This window comes from Oncorhynchus mykiss, chromosome 28 (genome assembly GCF_013265735.2).
Source record: "Oncorhynchus mykiss isolate Arlee chromosome 28, USDA_OmykA_1.1, whole genome shotgun sequence".
NCBI lineage: Eukaryota > Metazoa > Chordata > Actinopteri > Salmoniformes > Salmonidae > Oncorhynchus > Oncorhynchus mykiss.
Genome location: NC_048592.1, coordinates 31,490,888 through 31,518,372, shown reverse-complemented (window position 1 = coordinate 31,518,372; position 27,485 = coordinate 31,490,888). Strand labels below are relative to the sequence as shown.

The 27,485-nt window shown below is 41.2% G+C and overlaps 2 protein-coding genes and 1 pseudogene across 3 annotated transcripts; 2 read left to right on the top strand and 1 right to left on the bottom strand.

Moving 5' to 3' along the window:
- The first annotated feature begins 7,149 nt into the window (after nucleotides 1–7,149).
- On the top strand, nucleotides 7,150–9,967 carry LOC110508960 (transcription factor Sox-14-like). The gene has a single exon (XM_021589889.2). It carries the CDS (start codon nucleotides 7,551–7,553, stop codon nucleotides 8,283–8,285), a length of 735 nt encoding a protein of 244 aa, XP_021445564.1. The 5' UTR covers nucleotides 7,150–7,550; the 3' UTR covers nucleotides 8,286–9,967.
- A 118-nt stretch (nucleotides 9,968–10,085) lies between these two features.
- On the top strand, nucleotides 10,086–12,859 carry cldn18 (claudin 18). The gene is made up of 5 exons (XM_021589887.2): nucleotides 10,086–10,659; nucleotides 11,534–11,698; nucleotides 12,004–12,136; nucleotides 12,235–12,348; nucleotides 12,496–12,859. The coding sequence occupies exons 1-5, from the start codon at nucleotides 10,116–10,118 to the stop codon at nucleotides 12,596–12,598; spliced, it is 1,059 nt and encodes a 352-aa protein (XP_021445562.1). The 5' UTR covers nucleotides 10,086–10,115; the 3' UTR covers nucleotides 12,599–12,859.
- Nucleotides 12,860–13,494: 635 nt separating this feature from the next.
- On the bottom strand, nucleotides 13,495–27,474 carry LOC110508961 (annotated as a pseudogene). The gene is made up of 5 exons (XR_002471378.2): nucleotides 27,136–27,474; nucleotides 24,049–24,216; nucleotides 15,157–15,220; nucleotides 14,458–14,507; nucleotides 13,495–14,237 (listed from the first exon to the last, which is right to left on the bottom strand). The product of XR_002471378.2 is annotated as a selenoprotein F-like (transcript).
- Nucleotides 27,475–27,485: the final 11 nt, after the last annotated feature.

Here is a 27,485-nt window from a genome sequence, read left to right as displayed (position 1 = left end):
TACACTCACTGCCATCCCATTGGTTGAGCAGGAACATTCCGAAAAGACTTAAAAACCTCCACTTTCATGCCTGTCTATCTGCCTGTCCTCTCCCGGTAGGGGTTTATCTAAGCATACTGTTGTCATGGGGTCTCCCTACTCCCTCTCTTCTGGCTCAGTATGGCGCTTAACACGAGTACATGCAATCTCAGTAAATACAAATCTCTCCTTACTGTCACAGCTAGCATATCATAGCTGGGGGGAACACTGTTTTCATTATATCATAAGCCTCTTAGAAGCACCACACTGTCATTTTAGGGGGTCATATTATGAATATCCGTATGGATATTGCCTCATTCGCCTGTATTTGAAGTGGCTCTCCTCATACAGTACATGGCAACACAAATTCCTGTTCCACTCGGAATATAAAAGCGCTAATAATTCCGGTAATTTTAACTGGCCACTTATATAATCCCATTCCTTAAAGAGGAGTCTCACCTCTAAAGGGGGTAACCAGGCTGCTTAGAGGAGAGAGGTAGAGAGGAGAGGTAAAGCTGCCAGGCTCAGGCTGGTACCTGGAGGGCAGATTGTTTCTGTTCCCCCCTGTGTGTCCTAAAGGAAGAGGAAGATGGTAGATAAATGTCTGTCTAGAAGTAACAGACAAACAAGGTCAGTTGGGGGTCCTCCTATCTCCCCACACCCTCAACATTGATCTTCCTCTTCATTCCCTTTTCTTCTTCAGAGGGAATGGTGCTCTCTTTCTCTCTCTAACTCTCTCACACATGAACACACTGATTAAAGGAATTGCTTGTATTGCTTTCAATACCTTCTTCCAATACTGTGGAATTCTGTCTTAAACACTGTCTTCTCTTGCATCTTTTCCCCTCACTCTTCTTCTCTGGAAATAAATCCTGTAACTTTAAGCAGCGTTTAATCAGCTGAAAACACACTGCTCCCCTGCTAAGCTCTCCTGGCTGCTGATAACATTTTACCAGCTCATTTGCATACAGTAAAAGCTTGTCTTTATTCGTAGCGTCTAATAACTGTAGGTATTAATGATTTTCTTCAGTGAGCATCCTAACAGTTGATCCCTTAGTGATCATCTTGCATGTTGGAGTCCCTTTTCGTGTTACTGGCATTATTCTAAACCTCTGTCATCTCGATTCAGCATGTAATTAATCCAACCAAAGTGGGCAAATCACTCTGTATGTAAAACACTTGTCTAGTAAGAGATTATTTTCCTTATTGGCTATCCCTCCCTGTTTCAAATACAGTAGGTCATAAATGATGGAGTTGGTCAAGGATGCCCTATTACAAAACTGATAGCCATTCATGAGAAAGATTGATATCACTTTCACTCCTTACTTTTCTTCAAAAAATTTGAGGGTTAAATTAAGTTGAGGTAAATATAAAAGCAACTACAGGTTAGTTTAACATTGATCCCACTGGGGGCACACTGGTAGAATCAACGTTGTTTCCACGTAATTTCAATTCAATTACATTGAACCAACGTGGAATAGATGTTGAATTGACGTCTGTGCCCAGTGAGATATCAGTTGTGCTAGTTTGAAGGTCATGAAACATGCTAAAGAGTTGTGACTCTTTCGTTCGCTCAGATCTACGGTTCCGCTACCGAATGTTCCCCAAGAAGGATACAAAATGAACTGGACTCTGAGAAATCTGAGTCCAACTGAGGAGCACTTTCACCCCCTAAACCACTCTGCCATGTAAAGTAAAGCATCATCCTGCTTAGCTGGCCCCTTTCACTTTCAAGCAGCACTTAATTTACTGCAGGACATTTTAAAATCTTTAGCCTGCATGACGCTGAGTCGCTGACAAATGCCTGGTTGTCTCTCATTGACTGCTGACTAAGTGCTATTTCAAGCTTGCAGATAGGCCCCACTGTAATATGGCCTTCAGGTTTATCCTGAGATGGTGGAAGTGTATTAATTTAGTCGGGCGGACTGCGAGAGCATGCAGGAGTAGATCTCTCAACCCCCTGCGGGATTGGAGCTGTCGACCACAGACCCCAAGCATATTCCGCCATCAATGTGTCAGGGGGAAGCTATTAAAACCGCTTTACTTTTCCTAAGTATCATGAGAATAAGCACAAGATTTAGTGAAATCCCCTCCAGGGTCTGGAAAATCTGAGGGATTTTCCCCCTGAAATGTTCCCTAATGTACTCCTCGGAAGTGTCAGAAACTGTTGTTGGATTTAAAACGTCTCCCCCCTCAAGATACCCAGAAGTCTTGCATTGTTGGGAATTTCTGTGTATTTACTGTACGAGTAGCTGAAATGACACAATTTAAAGTGAGGTTGATGCTGAACTTTCTTCACACTCAGCTAGTGCCAAATGTCCTCTGCATGCATGGTCACAATATAGGTTTGGGATTTTGAAAAAAAGAAATCTTGGGTTTTTCAAATCCAATCAAATTTTAATTGTCACATGCTTCGAAAACAACAGGTGTAGACTAACAGTGAAATGTTTACTGAAGGGCCCTTCCAAACAATGCAGACAGAGAAAAAAATAGAAATTGAAAAACTGAAAAATAATAACACAAGGAATATTAATTTGTGATGTGAAAGTATTCAAAAGTAAGTATTCAGGAACTTTAAAGAACAAACAACTTATGCTTACATCACATGCCTCAAGCAGAACTCTCCCAAAGTCCATGTCATTAAGGTCTACATACATTTCTACTAACATAACCACATTTGATGTATGCTTTTGATAGATCAACTACAATAAATGTATTTTATAAGGTTATTCAATGAATTGAAAATATTGTGGAGGTTGGCATTGGGTCCCACATCAGGAGGGCACTCAGTTTTTCCCAAACACATGACCAGACTTGGAAAACCTCTGTGTGGTCAGGTCTTTTCTTCTGTCGCCATTACATAAATGATTCGGGGAGACAGGCGCAGGGATGCGTCATGTTTTTTTATTTTATTAAACCCAAATTACAGCGTGCCATGTAAAGGCACGGGGACAAAGACCATACAAACACATAACAAAACACAGGGTAGAAACCCAAAACAAAAGAGCGAGGAGTACTTCGAATAAATAACACACGCGCACAATGATTAACACATGGGACAAGACCCGTAATCATCTGCGCAATCCACAATGGCACGAAAGCCAAAACACACAGCACAGGTACTCACACGCACCAACGGACATTGTAACAATAATCGACAGGAAAATTTTAAACCAAGGACACACTTATACAAGTACTAATCAGTGGGAATAGGGGCCAGGTGTGCGTAATGAAAGTTCCGGAGGGATCCGTGACATCTTCCTGTTCTCAAGGTTTTATCGATCTCTTAGGTATAGCTCTTTTGTGTTTGATTCCCTGCCTGACCCTGGCAAATCCAGCACTACAGACTTGACGTAGAGAGAGAAGGATGCCTCCTGCCGATGTTAGAAAAATGGCAACTCTAAAATGCAGGGGGATAGAGACAGACACTGAACTAATGGATTGAGTCAGACAGGAATGGCCACATGGCATCCATCGTTTCACTCTCGATAAGCAAAAGGGATCATACCGCGCAGGTTTGTTAAAGCCTGGGCTTATAGCTCACTGTTAGGGTAGGTAACCCGCTTCCATACGTGTGTCAAGGAAGGAGATCCAAATGAGTCACAGGAGCTGGACAAGAAAGTAGCAATGAGAAGTAAATGTCCGCACACTGATTGCATTGCAGCTCAGGTACACCTACTGTACCTTCACAACTCCTTATCATTCGTCAATGTGCTTGACAGTACATTGACGAACAGTGTGGCAAAGATATACAAGTCGGTTGATTGTTTTTCTAATGTCAACAGAATTGAGCTGCAGGTATTCAACACAAACATGAGCAGGGCTTATTTACTTTTTGCACTCCGTGGAGTTACCAACAGAAAGTTAGTGCCCTGAGGTACAGCTATTCCTCCTTCCTTCTCCTCTTTCATTTCCTTTCTTCCCCCAGGTCTTCTGTACCTGTCAATCTCTCTCTCCAGCGTGACTTCTTCTTAATCCACCTGAGTGCATGGAGGACAGTTTTGACATAAGAAGAAAAAGATAGACTCCTGAGGACCAGTATCTTTAGAGCTCGGAGGATAACCGGATTATGACGGCCATTTTGTGCTGCAGGCAGTTTTTCTTATTACCCAGGGTTTTGTCGAACTGTAGAGGGGAAACGCCGTCCTCACAGAACATAGTCACACCCAACACTAATTTACACAAACAGACTGTACAGAAAACTACGTATAAAATTGCCATCATGTAGTTAAACTTCTCAGCGCTTTTCTCAAACAGAGGAAATATTTCTGAGGACAGCATTATTGGAAAGAGTGACAGGAGTGTTGTCATTATCTACACACCCTCACCAGGGAAATACCGGACTTTTTGTTTACACACTTTGCTATATTAATCCATTCGCTGATTCCTTCAAACGGGCGTCTTCTTAGAGCCAACAAACAGGATGTTTACCCTGTACTGTAGAAGCAATCAGCCTCGCTGCATGGTCAACGCCTCCTGTGTCTGAATCTCTGAACTAAACCCCCATAGTAGATAGAGAACATGGCTGTTGGGTTACTGTTGATCCACTGAGCCCTGCTGCCAGGCAGTTTATCCACACAGCCCTCGGCGAGGCCCAGTTTGGACCCCAATGGTGGTTTAACATCTTTATAATCTCTGCCGCTGTATCGACGTGCACCGTTGGATTCCCTTCTGTCCATTTGTCTGCCTTTGAAATGGCTTTGGCCTGCAGTGCCTCTGATGTACAGAGTTGAGGTAATCCTGTTTACCTCTGGCAGCACCTATTCCGGGTAGGCTATGTGTACATGTACTTGGTGAAAATAGTGCTTCTGATTCTGATTAGTTGGCGCTGGGTTGAAATAAAGAAGGCCTCCACTCTGGTCATCTGTGCTTATACCCGCCACTCCCAACTCTGATCCACTGGTACCAAGTCTATCAACTCTGAACCACTGGTACCAAGTCTATCAACTCTGAACCACTGGTACCAAGCCTATCAGTGTAAAAAACACATAATCTGCCTGTCATGGTGATAATCTGTTTGGTTCAAGCCCCTTTGCACATTTCAGGGTTTGTAGTATGGCCCAGGGGCTTCCACTTCTTTTGAGGCATCCCCAAGAGGGGTGTATTTTCCTTATCCCCCCAAAAAATTGTGTCCATCATGGCACAAGATTTTCAGAATGTTTAATCCTAATCAAAATGATAATGTGTTATGTACAAATCTTCTCCCCCTTTCAGATGAGGTCCCTTCCCTGCTTCAGATGAGGTCCCTTCCCTGCTTCAGATGAGGTCCCTTCCCTGTTTCAGATGAGGTCCCTTCCCTGCTTCAGATGAGGTCCCTTCCCTGCTTCAGATGAGGTCCTTTCCCTGCTTCAGATGAGGTCCCTTTCCTGCTTCAGATGAGGTCCCTTTCCTGCTTCAGATGAGGTCCCTTCCCTGCTTCAGATGAGGTCCCTTCCCTGCTTCAGATGAGGTCCCTTCCCTGCTTCAGATGAGGTCCCTTCCCTGCTTCAGATGAGGTCCCTTCCCTGCTTCAGATGAGGTCCCTTCCCTGCTTCAGATGAGGTCCCTTCCCTGTTTCAGATGAGGTCCCTTCCCTGCTTCAGATGAGGTCCCTTCCCTGCTTCAGATGAGGTCCTTTCCCTGCTTCAGATGAGGTCCCTTCCCTGCTTCAGATGAGGTCCCTTCCCTGCTTCAGATGAGGTCCCTTCCCTGTTTCAGATGAGGTCCCTTCCCTGCTTCAGATGAGGTCCCTTCCCTGCTTCAGATGAGGTCCTTTCCCTGCTTCAGATGAGGTCCTTTCCCTGCTTCAGATGAGGTCCTTTCCCTGCTTCAGATGAGGTCCTTTCCCTGCTTCAGATGAGGTCCCTTCCCTGCTTCAGATGAGGTCCTTTCCCTTCAGATGAGGTCCCTTCCCTGCTTCAGATGAGGTCCCTTCCCTGCTTCAGATGAGGTCCCTTCCCTGCTTCAGATGAGGTCCTTTCCCTGCTTCAGATGAGGTCCTTTCCCTGCTTCAGATGAGGTCCCTTCCCTGCTTTTGGAGGAAACTTCAAGACAAAACTATATGATCTCATGACACTTGTTTGTAAAAATATTGCTTTTTGTTTCTTTAAAGATTGAATGGAGAACAGAATCTAAAGAGGGAACAAATTTAGGAAAACACTTTGTACAGTTTGTTGTCATATAAGTATTCTGGCAAGGACATTCAGACATTTGGCCCTGTCTTATCAATGTCATTTCAATATCAAGGAAAATAGCTTAAATATATATTTGATCAGATAAGGGATAGTAATTACCAGCACCTCACAATCAATGGAATCATCCAGGACTATTGAATTATTTCTGTGATTATTATTGATTACACTGGGGTGTGAAAGATGGCTGGGTCAGGTGAGATACACTGACGCATATTAAGTCATTGAGGGTGCAGTTGAGCATTTCTATGAACCTGTCAACTTTTAAGGGCAGTTTGAGAACTGTGGAAAGTGTGGGCTTAAGTAATGATTAGGTTTGATAGGCTACCTGAAAAGACTTGGCATGGCCTATCAGTCACCTAAGGACTGCAAGTATCCTAGCAGTTAAGCATGCTGGGCCAGTAACAGAAAGGTCACTGGTTTGAATACCTGAGCTGACAAGGTGAAAAATCTGTTGATATGGGCATGTACTACTGTAAAACAACATATTTCACTGCATCTATCTGGTGTGTGTGACAATAAAATATATATTTTTGACAACACATATTTTATTTTATTAAATGTTTTACTAATGTGGCCCTACTGTTATTTTTTTTATATAAACAAGGTTACACTTTCTTTAACAGTGTTTCCTGTTTCTTTTCAGAGTCTCTGTTTGAGGGAAGAAGTCCATGGTAATTGCTACACATTTTAGTTGGAGATGTCATAACACCTCTCGCTTCAAATTGGCATTTCAGGACCATGGACAAGTAGGTAATACTTGTCCACTCCAGTAAAATGGCCACGAGAGATTAACTCCAGATACATTTCCAAATTCAGAATACATTATCTGTTGGTGGTGAAAAACTCTAAACAAAAGGAACGCAAAACAAAGGCTACAAAAAAAGAGAGAGTGCTTTCCTCCCCCCCAAATTGCCGGTTGCATAGGTTAAATTTTTAGGAAAGGGATTACAATGCTTTCTATCCTCCGATTGGCTTGCCTGAGTATGACACTTCTATGATGTTGTCAGGTTGCGCACAGACCTACACAGCTCGATCCATACCTTTGAACTTGGCTACGTTTGGCTCCCATTCACGCGCCTCTTCACATTCTTGAGTTTGCATTGCAGGCAGCTTTCTTTTCTTGAGAAACACACAAGTGATTCAACTCGCATTGGAGCACCAGTTGCCACCGGGTTTAGTCGTGTTTTTTTAACAGAGGCATTTGTATGAACTTTTATCTTTAAACTCTGTTAATTATCCTACCCAATTTGGATAGGCTACGTTTTCTCTCCTGTGCCACATCTCCACACTAAAGGAGCATGAGCAGTTGGTGAGCTGAATACCAACAACTAAATCTATAGATCTTTATAACTTTGGTTGATGTTGATGCGCATTTCACCGTGCGCTATTGAGATGGCAAAACCTTTGGATCACATAAAGAGGCCCATGAACGCTTTCATGGTGTGGTCTCGCGGTCAGAGACGAAAGATGTCACTGGAGAATCCCAAAATGCACAACTCTGAAATCAGCAAAAGACTTGGCGCGGAATGGAAGTTGCTTTCCGAATCAGAGAAGCGACCATACATTGATGAAGCCAAGAGATTGCGCGCGCAACACATGAAAGATCACCCCAACTACAAGTACAGACCTCGGCGCAAACCCAAGAGCTTGCTAAAGAAGGACCGGTTCCTTTTCCCCTTTCCCTTCCTCGGGGACGCAGAACATTTGAAAGGATTTTCCACGGAGTCTATTTTGGCTTCCGCTGAGAAAGCTAGAGCCCTTTTACCACCGACATCATCACCATACTCGCTCCTTGACTCAGGTCAATTCAGCACTGGTGCTGTCCAGAGGATCTCAGAAATTCCCCACGCTCTGGCTGCCAACGGCTTGTCCTATGCGCCCTCTTTGGGATACCAGACTGGGGCGTTTGGAAGTTTGGGATGCCCCAGCCAGCACACTCATACTCACCCGTCCTCCACGAACCCGGGGTACGCCTTGCCCTGTAACTGTGGCACCTGGTCGGCAACGGGTTTACAGCCTCAGGTTGCATACATCCTTTTTCCAGGTATGGCCGGCATAGACCCGTACTCCTGTTCACCACATTCAAGTGTGTGACCACATAAAGAAAAAACGCATGTGAATAAAATACATGAATGTTCACATCATAACTGTCAAAATAGTTTTGCTGTTGTCTCACATCAAGGTGAGCGATAGGCTATATCTACCACGCACGCGCAACGAGGACCGATTCTGATCATGGTAAAACTGAATATATCTATTTCTTTACTGTAGATAGGTCTAAACGAATTTACATTTTCATTCTTGATTGGTTTTCCTTATTTATGTGGATTTTTCGTTCTGTATTTATGTTGTGTTTACTTCGTTAACTTTATGATGATATGGCAATATCTGGGGAAATATGATTTAGGTTATTTTGGCATTTCAAAAAAGGCTGTTACCAAACTTTAAATCTAAATTGTCAATATGGCTTCAAAAATCTGGATTTGTCTATTGTCAATTAAAAAAGTAGGTTTTTAACAGATCAGACCATATTCCTTGGCAGCTGTTCCTAGCCAGCTACTAATAAGTCAGTTTATCAGAATATGCATAGTAAACGTACCAAGTCAGATAGACCCCAATGAGGTCCATTTTTGTCTTATGAAATTACCACATAAATAAGACTGCATCAAAGTATAATTTTGCAAACGTCATCTCACATGTTCAACCAGTGGCCAGAGGAGGGCAGGATAAACCTGTGAATCAGTGATGATTTCTAACAGAAACAGACTCTTAGTGATGTAAAATGGATGCTTTATGTTAAACTCTAATACAACAGAATAAAGCAGTCAATCGATGTCTCTATGATTACTCATTAAACAAGGATCTGCAAAATAACTGAGCAGTTTATTACAATATAATCAATGAATACCATGATGACCACTGCTACTGTGTTTTGTTGACATGGACATGATCATCTGCATTCAAATTAATCTAGTTGACGTTTATTTATATTCAGTTTCACATTTTACCTCCATAATGGTTAAGGAGGATTGGGGTTGAGTTTACTGATCTTAGAACATCGTTTGAGGTCAACCTCTACCTAGCTTTTAATTTGTTGATGATTTCCATTGGACCACATTTACATTCAAATTCTGAAGCAAAGGAAGTTATTTGTTAAACCACTTATAAAAAATGTATTCCCTGACCACCAAAGACGATTAGCAAAAGCTCTCAAGATTGTGTTACCATGGTATTTTTTATCAATAATGTTATTGGTCCATAATGGTCTACCAGTATTGCTTGATGGAATCCAGACTGTTTGGTTTCACTGTATAAAAACATACCCTGTACAACTTTCAGTGTGTATATGTCTGTGTGTGTGTGTGTATGTGTGTGTGTGTGCTCTCAGTGCTTGAGAGAGGCTTGCGATAAGAGAAGAATGGAAAGTCTCTCCTGCCCAGTTGGATTGTTGACAAAATGATCATGTGATTAAAATTAGTTTCTGCTTGTTCTGAGTGTGAAAAGGAATGAGTCTTACGAAGCATCATATTAAAAGAATTGATGCGGTTACATCAACAAATCATCAACACTAACGTCTGGGTGCCTATACACTCTGGGACTTACCTGATGTCATTACAGGTTGCTGTTCACTCTGAATCATTCGAGTCTCACCTAAAATCACGTCTATAAATCATCTCCATCACCTGTCTGTGAAGTGGGTGCCTCTTAATATGCCGTCCTGTCTGTCTATCTATCCACCTACCTACCTAACTACCTACCTACCTACCTACCTACCTACCTACCTACCTACCTACCTACCTGTCTGCCTGTCTGCCTGTCTGTCTGTCTGTCTGTCTGTCTGTCTGTCTGTTCTGTCTGCCTGCGTTCTTCTTAATCTATCTCTGTCTCACTAGCTTTATTTGTCAGGGTATATAGACATTACACATGCTCGCCATGCCGTGCTGTTATGGGGTTGTCTTAGCTAAAGTGATTCAGACCTCTTTATTTACTCCTGCCCAACAACGGTTGGCTCAGATGAAAGGTACCTGGTGCACCTATCTCCACTGTGCCCACATCTCTGATGAGAAACCAAGCAGGAGCGTGCACGTGAGCGTGAACGTGCACATGGTCAACTGCCCACGAAACCTCAGCAACCCCACCCTACTCCACATTAGTTCCACCACCGCCCTTTCGCCTTCCCCCTCTCTCACCCTTCTACATCCCTTTCCTACACACACACACATTTCACTCACACTTCACACTCAGGAAAGTATGGCCACTGCACTCCAGACGGGTGGATTCGTCCTGGGCCTGCTCGGCGGGGCTGCCATCATCGCCGCCACGGGGATGAACAACTGGAGCGTCAAGGATCGTCAGGGGGACGTGGTGACCTCGGTGTACACCTATAAGGGCCTGTGGCAGAACTGTGAGGTGGGCACCTCAGGCTTCACTGAGTGCCGGCCCCTCTACGGCCTCCTGGGCTTCTCAGGTAAATCATGTGGAATTTATGAAACTCTTTTCCAGGTGCTTTACATTGAAGGTTTCGGAGATATTGGTTCAGGGTTCAAATTACAGATTGACTTGTATGGGGGAGTTGGAGAAGAATTGGTGTGGCCATTAGTTCCTCAAAAGGTTGATCAACAATGTTTTTTCTCCGAAAGTAATTACCTGTACCACCAAATTGTGTCAAGGTTCTTAAATGTACCACTAAACTAGAGCAAGAGTTGTAGTTCTATTTCCACTCTGTAGTAGCCTAGTGGTCTTTTGTGTCCAAACTCACACTGACACCTGGGTTGGACTTGAAACAGGGCATCACTTGAACATTTCTGACCTTGATATTGTCAAAATAATCAAGTAGATTCCTCTCATTTTAATTCTCAAGGAATGGAACATGGAACAGTTGACCTGTATAACAACAATGGATCATGGTTTACGAAAGAATATATACTTATTTAATTGCAGAATCGGCTCAATCATTAGTGACATTTGAAGAAAAAGAAAAGGGAAGCCAAAAGGTTTTTTTACTTATTTGACAGGACATTTTGGAGTCTTTCTGCTTTTAAGTTTCAGTCCTCTCCTCTCCCCAAATGAACTCCCACCCATTTCCCTGGCCTGCTCCTATCAGTATTGACTTTAGCCCCAGTGCATTATGGTTCCATAGCCAGGCTCATGTTAGGTCAACACCATTATCACAGGCAAAAAAAAAATTAAAGAATCCGATTCAAATTTCAAATACCAACAGAATACATTGAAGCTTGTTATTCACATTGGAGCCTCTATCCCTGGTAATATGACTTGTAAACTCATGGGTACTAAAACAATGTGTGGCTTGAATATACATAATGATTTGTATTGTCTTCCAGGTACCTTTCAGGCAGTGAGAGCACTGATGATTGTGGGCATTGTTCTGGGTGTAATAGGGGCCATGATAGCCCTGTTCTCCCTCAAGTGCCTTAAAATGGGCAGCATGGAAGATTCCTCCAAAGCCAAGATGACCCTTACAGCGGGGGTCATGTTCATCATTGCAGGTATAGGGACGAAAAGGTTCATATTAACACATTTTAAAATGTTGCCTTTATTTAACTAAGCAAGTCAGTTAAACAAATTCTTATTTACAATGGCGGCTTATTTGCATGTTGCTGGGAGAACAGCAATTCAATCACTTATTTCTACATGTCACTCTCTGAACGTATGTCTTTGGTGATAATGTGTAACCACCCAAGTCCTCAATCAATGAATTGTTCAAATAAACGTACAATTCCAGTTTCAGTGGCTTGCTTTTGTTAAAATCTCTTATTGCCACTGAGCAATGAATTTCCTTCCTCTCTGTCAGGCATTTGTGCTATTGCTGGAGCTTCAATCTATGCTAACCAAATTGTGGCTAGTTTCATGATGACCACCTACAACCCCAATTATGGAGGAGGGATGGGACAGGGCATAGAGAATGGAGGAAGTATGATGCCGAGGTAAGAGTGAACTTCATGCATCTCTATTTCCATATTTGGTCATGGTATCGCTATAGACAGGTGAGTCAGTTACTGACTGTGCTTTTTCTCTGTGACAGGTACACGTTTGGCCCTGCCCTCTTTGTTGCCTGGATAGGTGCAGCTTTGCTCTTATTGGGCGGGATTCTGAAGTGTGTTGCCTTCAGGGGACTACAGCCAGACAAGTCAACAAAGTAGGTTATCAATTTTACATAATTTTCTAGCTATATTCAGGTAGGCCCAAAAATGAACAATGGGATGAAGGCAATTTTTTTTTTTTACACATACGGAAATGTAGGTGAATATGCAAAATTTTAATTTTCTTGCATTTTTCCCCCCAGCTACACAGGAGTTGCTTACAAAGCCTCCCAAGCCCAGAACAGGCCCGTCTATGATGACCACCATGCAGTGGATGGGAAGAGAGACAACCAAAAATATGTATAATTTCTGTTATATTCTGCATCAATAAATTTGATTCTACATTAAGAAGCATGTATTTAAATGTTGCTTCGGAATATAGTGCTTCATTTTCATATACGCTTCCTAGAGTTTCAATACATTTTACTGCATGTTATTTAAAAATGTGTATTCTGTTGCGGTTGATAGTGGGCTCCATTTTATACTGCCAGTAACTGTTTTAGTTTCATGTGGTCTTGGGTAATGTGTTATTGCTATTTTGTCAATAAACCATTCATGTAAAGCTTTCATGTGTACAATGAAATGCACCAAATACATTTTCAAAATGCTCTCCATTTCTCAAATGTCCTACCATAACATTCAGTCAGAGTACACAATACACAGAGCCTATATTTGAAAACTCTGTGGTACATACCTGAACACTGACATTTTATTCCACTAGATGGCAAGAACACTACAACTTTTGGCAAATCAAAGCTCCCCTCCATGTTGGACCTACACTGAGTGTACAAAACATGTAACACCTGCTCCTGCCATGACAGACTGACCAGGTGAATCCCTTATTGATGTCACTTGATAAATCCACTTCAATCAGTGTAGATGAAGGGGAGACGGGTTAAAGAAGGATTGTCAATTCTTTGAGCATGTCAAGAACTGCAACGCTGCTGGGGTTTTTCACACTCAAGTGTTCCCCGTGTGTATCAACAATGGTCCACCACCCAAATGGCATCCGGCCAACTTGACACAACTGAGGGAAGTATTGGAGTCAACATGGGCAAGCATCACTGTGGAATGCTTTTGACACCTTGTAGAGTCCATGCCAGACAAAATTGAGGTGAAAGTGGTACTCAGAAGTATGCACCACAGCACAGTTGATTAAATTAAGGGTACGCACAAAGAAGACAGATACCATTAGAAATAAATACCGTGAAAGACATTTTATTAATTGCAGCGTTTTTCCTCCTCCCCATACTCATTCACACACTGGGGAATCCAGTCCCTCTCCACAGCAAGACGCCCAGAGAAACACACAGGGCCATCAGGTCTCACATCCCAAACTGTGGTTTACTGTGAGGCCTTCATTAATGTGTGCCTCCCCAGAACATTCTCATGAGGTGAGACACTTAGATCCCCCACCCTAAAATCCTCCTGCTGACACCATTAGCAATATTTTAAAAAACTACACAGGGACAACTGACAGACGGGAGGAGGGAAAAAAAACATTCAAAAATAAAATGTAACAAGCACTGAAAATCTTTACACTCGCTTTGGATAATTCATTCCAATCATTTAAAAGTTAACAGCAGGTATTCTGCATGTAGGTTTAAGTATTTTGATATGTTCACAAATCTACAAAACAGACGTTTTACATCCTGGCACAAAATGTAATTAGGAAAAACTACAGATTGATTTTCAGGTAAAAAAAATTTTTTTTTTTAACAGTGCAGTACTTCAACATACAATTAGAAAATCAAATCCAAATGGTGCACAGATTTGTAGCAGGGAAAAAGGTTATGATGCACTATGAATCAGTATTATATACTTCCAACTTCTCGCTTAGGAATTCCTCCACGCTATCCGTGTTCCACTTGAGGATGCTGAGTTCTTCAGCGATGTTCCCGTTATCGTCCAGCAGCTTTAGTATAGGGTCTGCGCCTCTCACATACTGAAACCAAACACACAGGCAAGAGGACTATCAGGACTACGGGCAAGCCCCAGTAAACCCTTTCAATTCAACAGCCATTGAAATTATGGAAGATTATGTTCCAAGACAATTTGGTTATTTTAATTCCAAAGTTGTAAAAAAGCTGAGAGAATCAACTTCTTTACAGCATTTGACACTTAACTAATCACAACAGGCAAGATTATCTACAATTCATTTGTACCTTAATTTGAAGACCCTTGAACATCTTCGGCTTGTCAGACCTGACAAAAGCTGTGGACAGAAAACAAGGTTAACTCATTATCGCAGGTCTAATGAATCGATGGACAGTTCATATTTTTACACAAAGGTTGTAAACAGAAACCATTGGAAAACATTCTTCGGTAATCAAGTTAACGGGACCACAGTTGTGAACGAAACAGTACAGCTGTCCTAAACACAAACAGTGCCACAAGCTCCAAGGCCAAACCCCAGGGTTTCCTAACTGGATTGATTTGCCCCCCCCCCCCACCAAGTTTTCTGAGCAAAATTATATATATTTTTGAATTTATTGTTGGATATAACTGTTGTTGTTTTTATACCAGGAAAATCAGCTCCATGTGATTTCAATTAGGAAAATCTGTTGAAGTATTCCCACACATAATAAGAGAGATACACATGTTAGCAAGATTTGAAATGATTATGTTTTAGTCAAATGTTATGTGTTTGGGCTACTTGTGGTAAATTTGCACGCTACAAATTATAATTATGTTCCGGCCCCCCATCCATCCTCAAAATAAAAAAAATGAGCCCGTGGCTGAATCTCATTGATGATCCCTGTTCAACCCCAACAAGCTGGCAACAATAACAGCCCCCTCAGAACAAACTGACACCAATTAGCTTTGCAAGATTGGTGATCACAAAACATTACCACACAACTCACCTTGGACTTGAGGGAACCTCCCCAACTTTCATCCACACACTTCCAGGATGGCCCCAGGGTAGAGCTGTAGAGGGGAAAGTACTGCATTAAGTCCTGTAGTGTGTACAAGCAGACGGTCAGGGTGCGACGCAGGATGACCACGTTGTTCTACTGGAGGTCACCTAACTGACTAACACACAGCTCCTAACATCCGCTCATTACTAAAACTAGCAAAACAAATACAGGTCTCAAGGGCCACAAGCTATGCTGGTTCTCCTTACATTTTTACCAGACTTGACTATGGCGTGGAGGCCAGTCAATGACCTTAACTGATTAATTAATTGCCAGGTAAAAAGGAAAACCAGCAGGACTACGGCCATCGAGAGTTGTACACCACTGCTCTACACCAATGCAGAGGTTTATTTTGACAATCTTTTGGCCAACAAAAATATGCAGTCTTAGAAAAATCCAACTTCCTTCCTGACGACACATTTTTACACACTGATGCCCACACACAGAGAAGCTCCTGGCGGTGAATTGATGTGATTCTGGACAGTCTGGTTCATGAATGTGGTACAGGCTGTTCCTCAGGGTCATTAAACTGTGAACCTGCATATGGTCTGATGGAAGGCAGCTTTGTGACTCACAGGTAATCAAAGCTCCACACCTCTACGCGATAACTAACAGGAAATTGGAGTGTCACAGCAGTATTTCCCAGGCACGCTGTTACTGGGAACACAAATACAATTACAAAGGCGAGCTTCCTTTACCCTTTTCTCACATACTGCACGGGAGGAAGTCACAGTTTTGTTGATTACAGGGGCACGTCGACAAAGGCTTGAACACAGGGGTGGCGATGATTGCTACCATGATGGCCTTTTCACAAGTGTTAATCAATCCCTCACACTTACAGCAAACTTTAGTTTTGCACACAATAATTTGGCCATTTCTATTATTTTCGTCCTCTGAACTAACCAAGATGTCGTTGCCAGTTTCAGTGCTTTTCTAAATCGCTTGGAGTAAAAACTCATTAGAATGGTCCAAAACCCTAAAGGCCATCGCTCGCTTGCTCCACTGAGCGACAGTAATATTAGCTTGCAGAGAGGCAGCAGGGCCAGAGGTGCAGCTGAAGGGGCATTTCTGGACACACACAGAGATATGGTTGGCAAAATGTCCTCCATGCTCATTGAGCCTCACATAAAACTATAAAAAGTCATTTTTACACATGTTTCATTATGCAGCAGAATGTCAATAGAAGAATAGAACATTCTACAGTCAGACAAATGACTGCGCTTAGCGAGCGCCCTCTCCCAGGTCTCCTAAGGGTTAAGAAGAGGGGCAGCAGCCGCCGCCTTGTAGTACATGTGGTCCTTTGTGACACAGTTGGTAAAGAGTGGGGCACTCTTGAGAGATCACAAAGGCAATTCCACGGTAACGGAATTGCACCGACTCTCAGATATTTCACTTAACATATATGCCAAACAAAAACAATTGGATTTCAAAGTTTAATAAAACCATAGAACTCTATGCACGAGGACAACATAACAATGTACACTGAACATTTTACAAAAACATATTTACTGGAAGAAGTGTACAGTTTGGTAACAGAATTTCGATATAACATGACACATCGACCAAATCTATTTTGGTTATTGAACTACAGAAAGTGAAGTGGATTTGCACCCGGTAACAGAATTTCATCATGTGTCTGATCTGTACTACACAGAAATGCATGGATATGATATCCACGACTGGCGACTTGCCGGCGCTGAGGTCCAGTGTGACGACTCAATCTCAATTTATTGTTTGGATGGCTGACCATCTGCGGGCTATCAAGGTCAAACACACCTTAACTGTGGCTTTCTCCGGGGAGGGGCGTTCCCACAGAACCCTGGGAGCACGGACACCGTTGGAGGTGTGAAGACAGATGAAAACGTGAAATAGACTAAATGAATGTTACTGTGTGAATGAAATTGTCATGTTTCAAGAGTTTACAAAGAGCTATGAATTTTAGATACGTTCTATCGTACTGTATGTAGGGTTGAGTGGTATCGAGATTTTTATATCATACTGTCCTTCACGCCATTACCGGCGTAGTGCCAAAAAACACAAAAAAGCCCATTCAGCGTCTATTACCAGAATGCTAACAAAATTAGCACAAGTAATAGCGAATTTCCACAAGGCTGCTAGCTAAATATGCTAATGGGCAGCAAACAAAAATAAACTAATTGTAAAGAAATGCAATCCCACTCGTTAAGTTATAGCCTACATATATAGGTAGGATCTACGGAACGTCATTTTTGGTCAGTTTGGACATTTACAAGCGAATGTGAACGAGAGACATTGTGCAAATGAACAAAGTTGACTCATGCTTGTCTGAAGGAAGAACAGTACTGGTTCTCCAGCAGCATGTCTACATGCTGTGTCTGTGTGGAATCTGGAGTCGCTAGGGCAACTGGTGTGCCTGCTGTGCTTGGAGAAGAGGGGGGAGGAGCAGACAGGCCAAGACCGGAGAGGAGAAAGCAACAAGGAAATTAAGATAGCAGTGGCAGCTGTACAAATAACTCTCCAAAGGCCTATGACTTCTCAAACAGGCAGAAAGCTAAAACAATATGACACCCCCTTACCTTATTAATTGAGCCACTTACTTAGATAACAGACCCCTAGTTTAACTTGCTAACACAATTCAGAGTTTTTCCACGCAGGAAAAATATATATAAAATGGCATAAATATCTTGCTGCGTTTTGTAAACGGATCTAAAAATGCTTCTTATTGTAATTTCTGCTCGGCATCAGAAACATTTTACGCTTCAGTTGCACTTCTAAACTCGAATGAGAACTCAGGAACGGGTATTCATTCAGCAAACAGCGCTCTGACTGATATGTAGCTATTTTTCTCAGGTAAAATGCAAGATTAACTTTAACCTACACATTAGGAAATAAATCTGGCTACATTCTTTCTATGATGGGCCTAAACATTAGAAATATTTTTTGCTGCCAGCCCCAAATAGCGTTGCACTTTTGTCATCTGATTAAAATGTAGCTATTTTATGTTGAACGTGTTGCACTAATGTATGTATTTTCTGTGAAGGAAAACTATAGTTGCACGTCCCTGTTCCCTCTATTGAAGCAAAAAATGCTTGACTTTCAATATAAAATAAAAACCCTGTCCATACACTGCTGGACTCACCTGTTCCCGCTTTCTCCCTTTGTGCCATTTACAAACACGTGACTGGCTCAACTGTTCTGGAGAACTCCATGAGCTTCATAATGTAAAATAATGTGACTGGCTCAACTGTTCTGGAGAACTCCATGAGCTTCATAATGTAAAATAATGTGACTGGCTCAACTGTTCTGGAGAACTTCATGAGCTTCATAATGTAAAATAATGTGACTGGCTCAACTGTTCTGGAGAACTTCATGAGCTTCATAATGTAAAATAATGTGACTGGCTCAACTGTTCTGGAGAACTTCATGAGCTTCATAATGTAAAATAATGTGACTGTCTCAACTGTTCTGGAGAACTTCATGAGCTTCATAATGTAAAATAATGTGACTGGCTCAACTGTTCTGGAGAACTTCATGAGCTTCATAATGTAAAATAATGTGACTGGCTCAACTGTTCTGGAGAACTTCATGAGCTTCATAATGTGACTGTCTCAACTGTTCTGGAGAACTCCATGAGCTTCATAATGTAAAATAATGTGACTGGCTCAACTGTTCTGGAGAACTCCATGAGCTTCATAATGTAAAATAATGTGACTGGCTCAACTGTTCTGGAGAACTCCATGAGCTTCATAATGTAAAATAATGTGACTGGCTCAACTGTTCTGGAGAACTCCATGAGCTTCATAATGTAAAATAATGTGACTGGCTCAACTGTTCTGGAGAACTCCATGAGCTTCATAATGTAAAATAATGTGACTGGCTCAACTGTTCTGGAGAACTCCATGAGCTTCATAATGTAAAATAATGTGACTGGCTCAACTGTTCTGGAGAACTCCATGAGCTTCATAATGTAAAATAATGTGACTGGCTCAACTGTTCTGGAGAACTCCATGAGCTTCATAATGTAAAATAATGTGACTGGCTCAACTGTTCTGGAGAACTTCATGAGCTTCATAATGTGACTGTCTCAACTGTTCTGGAGAACTCCATGAGCTTCATAATGTAAAATAATGTGACTGGCTCAACTGTTCTGGAGAACTCCATGAGCTTCATAATGTAAAATAATGTGACTGGCTCAACTGTTCTGGAGAACTCCATGAGCTTCATAATGTAAAATAATGTGACTGGCTCAACTGTTCTGGAGAACTCCATGAGCTTCATAATGTAAAATAATGTGACTGGCTCAACTGTTCTGGAGAACTCCATGAGCTTCATAATGTAAAATAATGTGACTGGCTCAACTGTTCTGGAGAACTCCATGAGCTTCATAATGTAAAATAATGTGACTGGCTCAACTGTTCTGGAGAACTCCATGAGCTTCATAATGTAAAATAATGTGACGGGTGAAATGAAGAACGCAAGCGCTTTTCTCTCTTAACGCATTGCACAAGTTAACTGCAGTTATTTACCCCAAAAATGACCACATACATTTTTCCCCCCCTCTTCATTTGAGTCATTTAGCAGACGCTCTTATCTAGAGGGACTTACAGGAGCAATTAGGGTTAAGTGCCTTGCTCAACGGCACAACAGATTTCACCTAGTTGGCTTGGGGAGTTGAACCAGCGACCTTTCGGTTACTGGCCCAACTCTCTTAAACGCTACGCTACCTGCTTACACCCTACAAATATGTATGGAAAAACCTGTGGCTATTTCCAAATACCTCAGTATACAGTATACCACCCAAGCCCAACTAAGTGCTGTGGATTTTTTGTTACAGGAAAACTTATTTTGTTCGTTGGATGGCATCTAGTTCAAAGAGGGAGAGACACAAGAGTGCACGCACACCTCTCATTTAAAATGGAGTTGATTAGAATCTGAGTGTTTTCCTGTCTACTGTTTTCATGAGCAAAGTGTAAAACCGCGTTAAGTCTTAGACTATTGGTGATAGACTAACAGAGTAAATGACTAATGTTTCATGTATATCATGCATCACTGGAATGGTTTGAGTGTTAATTCTTTGACTAATCTATTAGTTTAATTCATGAAATGCATTCCTCGTTTTACAGAGTAATTCTTTGGACTATAGACTTATACATGAGTAGACCTATTGGTAGTTATTAACACTATACACATAGCACATTCTTGTGTACCACCTTGATATCGCTGATCTGCTTGCCTCAAATTCATTCTAGAACACTGGTTGCCAGGATTAGCCATTTGTATTTAGTCTCTCAAAAATGGCATAACGGTGCAAGTTAGACATGTTCATTATAGTCATACTGAGAGGTGATGCGAGGCTCGCTGCCTGCACTAGACTCCTCCAGAGACGTACAGGGCCTGTTGCATTTATTTACATAATATTGAAGTCTGATTGAGAAATTACATTTATATGTGTGTGTAATTTCCATCCACTAATGGATATTGCATACATACGCAATATCCTGCCTTGCATATTTGGGTATTATTCTACATACTGGTTATTATTTTAATGAGCGCTGCCCCCAAACGAGACCTAATTTGGTTGGTCCAGACCGGACCAAATCAGAACCAATCATAGAAGTGTCTTTCACAAGTTTGGATATCAAAGCACAGCACAGTAGAGTACAGTGGGTGTCATTTGTCACGATCCTATGAACTTTTTACGTTGGTGCTCATGGGTCCTTCTACATGGAAATGACCACACATTCTATAAATGTAAGCACTCACTGTAAGTCACTTTGGTAAAAAAGTATGCTAAGTGGCATATTACGATATATTACAGGACGGCGGTAATAATCAAGATGTGAAATGAGCTGCTGCTTACACCTCTCTGTAGGCTTACTCTCCTAGGTAGTGTTGCTAGGATACCACAGCACTCGGGTGGCATGGGGGGCTGCTTAGTTTAATCAAGCAGAAATGACAGTTCTGTACTCCACCACTTGAGCCAACTTTGAATCTATTTGAGTAGTTGAACACATGTTAAGTAGGGCTGGGACGATACAAGTATCGCAATATGTTTTTGATGGATTTAAATCTATATATTTTTTTACACAAAGCAGACTTTAAAAACCTACTGTATGTAAAATATTGTGTGCTATACAGTAGCTTGGAAAATAAATAAATGTGACTACGCAATTCAGTTAAGAACACATTCTTATTTTACAATGACAGCCTACCCCAGCCAAACCCTTCCATAACACAGACAATGCTGGGCCAATTGTGCGCCGCCCTATGGGACACCCGATCCCGGACGCTGGTGATACAGCCCGGGATCAAACCAGGGTCTGTAGTGACGCCTCTAGCAATAAGATGCAGTGCCTTAGACTGCTAATAACACTAATAACACAAACAACATCTACACCTAACAACATCTACACCTAACAACATCTACACCTAACAACATCTACACCTAACAACACGAACAACATCTAACACACTAATATCTAATAACACACTAATATCTAATAACACACTAATATCTAATAACACACTAATATCTAATAACACACTAATATCTAATAACACACTAATATCTAATAACACACTAATATCTAATAACACACTAATATCTAATAACACACTAATATCTAATAACATCTATAGCGCTAACACTCAATATCTAATAACGAATATCTAATAACGAATATCTAATAACTAATATCTAATAACAACGAATATCTAATAACAACTAATATCTAATAACAACTAATATCTAATAACTAATATCTAATAACAACTCATATCTAACTAATAACATCTATTCCACTAACCCAATTACACCCAATATCTAATAACGAATATTTAACTAATAACATCTATAGCACTAACACCAAATATCTAATAACAACTAATAACATCTATAGCACTAACACCCAATATCTAATAACTAATATCTAACAACTCATATCTAATAACAACTAATAACATCTATAGCACTAACATGTATCGAGGTACGTTTTCCAACCCGTATTTCACGCTGGACCCATGATTGCGTTCCGCGTAACGGTGGGGTCAGTATCTTCTCGCAAAGTCTGAACATGAGAATACTTCATGTTTGTTTGGCCACAGAGGGTCAATGCACATGGTACCAGGTAATCATATTCTGACATAGCTGATCCCATGACTTGCATGTGTGACGGAGTCGATCCTTGCTCATACAGCTCACTACATCCTCTCCTCGCCTCTCATCTGCACTGGTCTGAGAAGAACTGACCGGCTGAAAGTCAGCCTATTGATGAGCTTCCTGCACATTATTTTCACCAGGCAAGTCCTTCTAATCGGTGCAGATGGATGGACTGAGACAACAAGGATAATTGATTCGATTAAATTGGGGCAGATTTCAAGTTTTCATAACAAATCGGTAATCAGCATTTTTTGGGGATGCCGATTATGGTCGATTACACTGCACTCCACGAGGAAACTGCGTGGCAGGCTGACGACCTGTTACGCGAGTGCAGCAAGGAGCCAAGGTAAGTTGCTAGCTAGGATTAAACTTCTTATAAAACCAACTATGAATCTTAACATAATCACTACTTAATTAACTACACATGGTTGATGATATTACTAGTTTAACTAGCTTGTTCTGCGTTGCAAATAATCAATGCGGTGCCTGTTAATTTATCATTGAATCACAGCCTACTTTGCCAAACGGGTGATGATTTAACAAGCGCATTCGCAGAAAAAAAGTACTGTCGTTGCGCCAAACACTGCCTTTCTTAAAAACAATACACAAGTATATATTTTTAAACCTGCATATTTAATTAAAAGAAATTAATGTTAGCAAGCAATATTAACTAGGGAAATTGTTCACTTCTCTTGCGTTCTGCGCAAGCAGAGTCAGGGTATATGCAACAGTTTGGGTCACCTGGCTCCTTGCGAACTGTGTGAAGACCATTTCTTCCTAACAAAGACAGTAATTAATTTGGCAGAATTTTACATAATGATGACATAACAATGAAGGTTGTGTAATGTAACAGCAATATTTAGACTGATGGATGCCACCCGTTCGATAAAATAGGGAACGGTTCCGTATTTCACTGAAAGAATAAACGTTTCGTTTTTGAAATTATAGTTTCCGGATTTGACCATATTAATGACCTAAGGCTCGTATTTCTGTGTGTTTGTATTATAATTAAGACTATGAATTGATATTTGATAGAGCAGTCTGAGCAGTGGTAGGCAGCAGCAGACTCGTAAGCATTCATTCAAACAGCACTTTCCTCCGTTTGCCAGCAGCTTTTCGCAATGCTTGAAGCACAGCGATGTTTATGACTTCAAGCCCATCAACTCCCGAGATTAGGCTGGCAATACTATAGTGCCTATAAGAACATCCAATAGTCAAAGGTATATGAAATACAAATGGTATAGAGAGAAATAGTCCTATAATAATGACAACCTAAAATTTCTTAACTGGGAACATTGAAGACTCATGTTAAAAGGAACCATCAACTTTCATATGTTCTCATGTTCTGAGCAAGGAACTTAAACATTAGCTTTTATACATGGCACATATTGCACTTTTACTTTCTTCTCCAACACTTTGTTTTTGCATTATTAAAACCAAATTGAACATATTTCATTATTTATTTGAGACTAAATGGATTTTTATGTATTATATTAATTTAAAATAAAAGTGTTCATTCAGTATTGTTGTAATTGTCATTAATACAAATATATATATATATAAAAAATTGGCCGATTAATCAAAAACAGCATTTTTTGGTCATCCAATAATCGGTATCGGCGTAAAAATCATAATTGGTCGACCTCTAATTGATACACCCGTTATAGTTATTTAGATACTCTAAATGCGGTCAAACGTCTTACCTTCCTGGACTCCATCTGGGCCTCCTGCTGGCAGCACTGTCTACAGACAGGCTGGATCTGGCCCAGGCTGAACTCTCCCAGCAGGTCACAGGAGCTGCACAGGAGGTTGCTGGAGAAGCCCAGCTCCCTGCATGCCTCTGAGGACAGGTCGGCTCCATAGGCCGAAAGCTGAGCAGGAAAGAATGCAGAGACATTAGATTGGTTGTCACTTAATGTTTTCAGGGGCCACCCGAGTGGCGCAGCAGTCTAAGGCTCTGCATCGCAGTACAAGAGGCGTTACTATAGACCCGGGTTCGATCCCGTGCTGTATCACAACCGGCCGTGATTGGGAGTCCCATAGGGCAGCGCAAAATTGGCCAAGCGTCGTCCGGGTTAGGGGAGGGGTTGGCCGGGGGGGCTTAACATGGCTCATCGTGCTCTAGCAACTCCTTGTGGTGGGCTGGGCGCCTGCAGGCTGACCTCAGTCGTCAGTTGAACGGTGTCTCCTCTGACACATTTGTGCGGCTGGCTTCCGGGTTAAGCGGGCGGGTGTTAAGAAGCGCGGTTTGGGGGGGTCATGTTTCGGAGGACGCACGACTCGAGCTTCGCATTAATGTGGGGTGGTGCCTTGTATCATTATTGACCTTTTATTTTATTGCTTACACTGTCTCTGCACACTAACAGGGCCCTAAACACTCACTCCATAATCTGCTTAGTCACAAATAATATGCGAACACATTTTATATATATATATATACATATACACACACACACACACACACACACACTGCTACTACTCTTATATCCTGTTGCTTCGTCACCTTACATATATACATATCCCTGCACACAAATTGTACTGGAACTGAGCCTGTACAGTTGAAATTATAAGTTTACATACACCTTATCCAAAAACATTTAAACTCACTTTCACAATTCCTGACATTTAATCCCAGTAAAAATTCCCTGTTTTAGGTCAGTTAGGATCACCACTATTTTAAGAATGTGAAATGTCAGAATAATAGTAGAGAGTGATTTATTTCAGCTTGTATTTATTTCATCACATTCCCAGTGTGTCAGAAGTTTACATACACTCAATTAGTATTTAGTAGCATTGCCTTTGAATTGTTTAACTTGGAGTCAAACGTTTCAGGTAGCCTTCCACAAGCTTCCCACAATAAGTTGGGTGAATTTTGGACTATTCCTCCTGACACAGCTGGTGTAACTGAGTCAGGTTTGTAGGCCTCCTTGCTCGCACACTTTCAGTTCTGCCCACAAATGTTCTATAGGATTGAGGTCAGGGCTTTGTGATGGCCACTCCAACACCTTGACTTTGTTGTCCTTAAGCCATTTTGCCACAACTTGAGGTATGCTTGTGGTCATTGTCCATTTTTGAAGACCCATTTGCGACCAAGCTTTTACTTGGTGTCTTGAGATTTTGCTTCAATTATATCCACATAATTGTCCTCCCTCATGATGCCATCTACTTTGTGAAGTGCAGCACCCCCACAACATGATGCTGCCACCCCTGTGCTTCACAGTTAGGATGGTGTTTTTCAGCTTGCAAGCCTCACCCCTTTTCAAACATAACAATGGTCATTATGGCCAAACAGTTCTTTTTTTGTTTCATCAGACCAGAGGACATTTCTCCAAAAAGTACGATCTTTGTCCCCATGTGCAGTTGCAAACCGTAGTCTGGCTTTTTTATGGTAGTTTTGGAGCAGTGGCTTCTTCCTTGCTGAGCGGCCTTTCAGGTTGTCGATATAGGACTAGTTTTTCTGTGGATATAGATACTTTTGTACCTGTTGCCTCCAGCATCTTCACAAGGTCCTTTGCTGTTGTTCTGGGATTGATTTGCACTTTTCGCACCAAAGTACGTTCATCTCTTGGAGACAGAACGTGTCTCCTTCCTGAGCGGTATGATGGCTGCGTGGTCCCTTGGTGTTTATACTTGCGTACCATTGTTTGTACAGATGAACGTGGTACCTTCAGGTGTTTGGAAATTGCCCCCAAGGATGAACCAAACTTGCGGAGGTCTACAAATGTTTCTCTGAAGTCTTGGCTGATTTCTTTTGATTTTCCCATTATGTCAAGAAAAGAGGCACCGAGTTTGAAGGTGATATACATCCACTGGTACACCTCCAATTGACTCAAATTATGTCAATTAGCCTATCAGAAGGTTCTAAAGCCATGAAATCATTTTCTGGAATGTTCCAAGCTGTTTAAAGGCACAGTCAACATAGTGTATTTAAACTTCTGACCCACTGGAATTGTGATAGTGAATTAATCTGTAAACAATTGTTGGAAAATTAGTTGTGTCATGCATAAAGTAGATGTCCTAACCGGCTTGCCAAAACTTAACAAGAAATTTGTGGAGTGGTTGAAAAACAAGATTTAATAATGCCAACCTAAGTATGTAAACTTCCGACTTCAACTGTATGCTTAATTAGTGTTCCTCACATTTTAATTTATCGCGTTTTTTTCTAGTATAACATTGTTATTGATTGCATTGTTGGTTTTTAAATTAGCAAGAACGTTATTTCACTGTAGCTGTGCATTGACTAGAAAGAAAGTTGTAAGTTGAAACAATTAAATAAGTTGTAAATAAACACAAGATGTGATTATATATCATTGGGTGGTGGATATGTAACCATTTTTAATACTTCATTTATCGTCATACACTCAAATACTCAAACAATCGGGCTAGGTAACATGTTCTCCCCATGACTTGAACGTTTTAAAGAATCGCAGCCGCTGTCTCGTCGTGATTGGCTCTTTACTTTGTCACCTGTCACTTCAGTGAACGCGAGCAGTTTCCGTTGGTTTGAAGTACAGTATGAGTGGTAAAGTTTAAGATGTATTACAATGTAATTAAATATCAGTTTTACCAAAGGTGGATAGCTGGCTAACTAACGTTAAACTTTGTAAACCGGTGCAATTGTTTTAAGCCACGTCATTCGGTTTAATACCGGTTGCGAATGTCGCAGCAAAGAAGTGGTTATAAATCGAGTGTAGCAAAATAAAACCTGCAATCCGATACAAGCTGAGCCATAGGCAACAAAGCAACAAACGCATACGTGTGGCTTAGTTTATTTTTGTTAATAAACCTACCGTTTGTATGAGAGAAAGAAGCCACAAAATATACACCTCCCCCGACATTTTGGCGATTGCTTTGTTACGGAAGAAAACTGAGGACCCCTTAAAAAGTAGGAAGTAGTAGCTACTGGCAAGTGCCTAATGCCCTGTAAATTGTAATATACACGTTGTTTAGTAATTATCTTTATATTTAAAAAAAACGAGATCATAAATTCGCAAAATAATATCTGGTTGTTTATGTTATTTGTCTAATACAAATTTGTAATTTGTATTCCTATTTTCAGATGGCAAACAGAAGGGCACCTTTAATTTCTCTTCTTTTATCAGTCACTCACAGTTACATTCCATTCGTATGTGGACAGTGC

What these genes read in the sequence shown, in the direction of transcription:
- cldn18 (XM_021589887.2), top strand. Translation starts at nt 10,116, where the DNA reads ATGCTCGCCATGCCGTGCTGTTATGGGGTTGTCTTAGCTAAAGTGATT. An exon ending in CGGCCTCCTGGGCTTCTCAG is followed by an intron (nt 10,660 to 11,533) that starts GTAAATCATGTG and finishes ATTGTCTTCCAG; the next exon opens with GTACCTTTCAGGCAGTGAGA. An exon ending in GGTCATGTTCATCATTGCAG is followed by an intron (nt 11,699 to 12,003) that starts GTATAGGGACGA and finishes CCTCTCTGTCAG; the next exon opens with GCATTTGTGCTATTGCTGGA.
- LOC110508960 (XM_021589889.2), top strand. Translation starts at nt 7,551, where the DNA reads ATGTTGATGCGCATTTCACCGTGCGCTATTGAGATGGCAAAACCTTTG.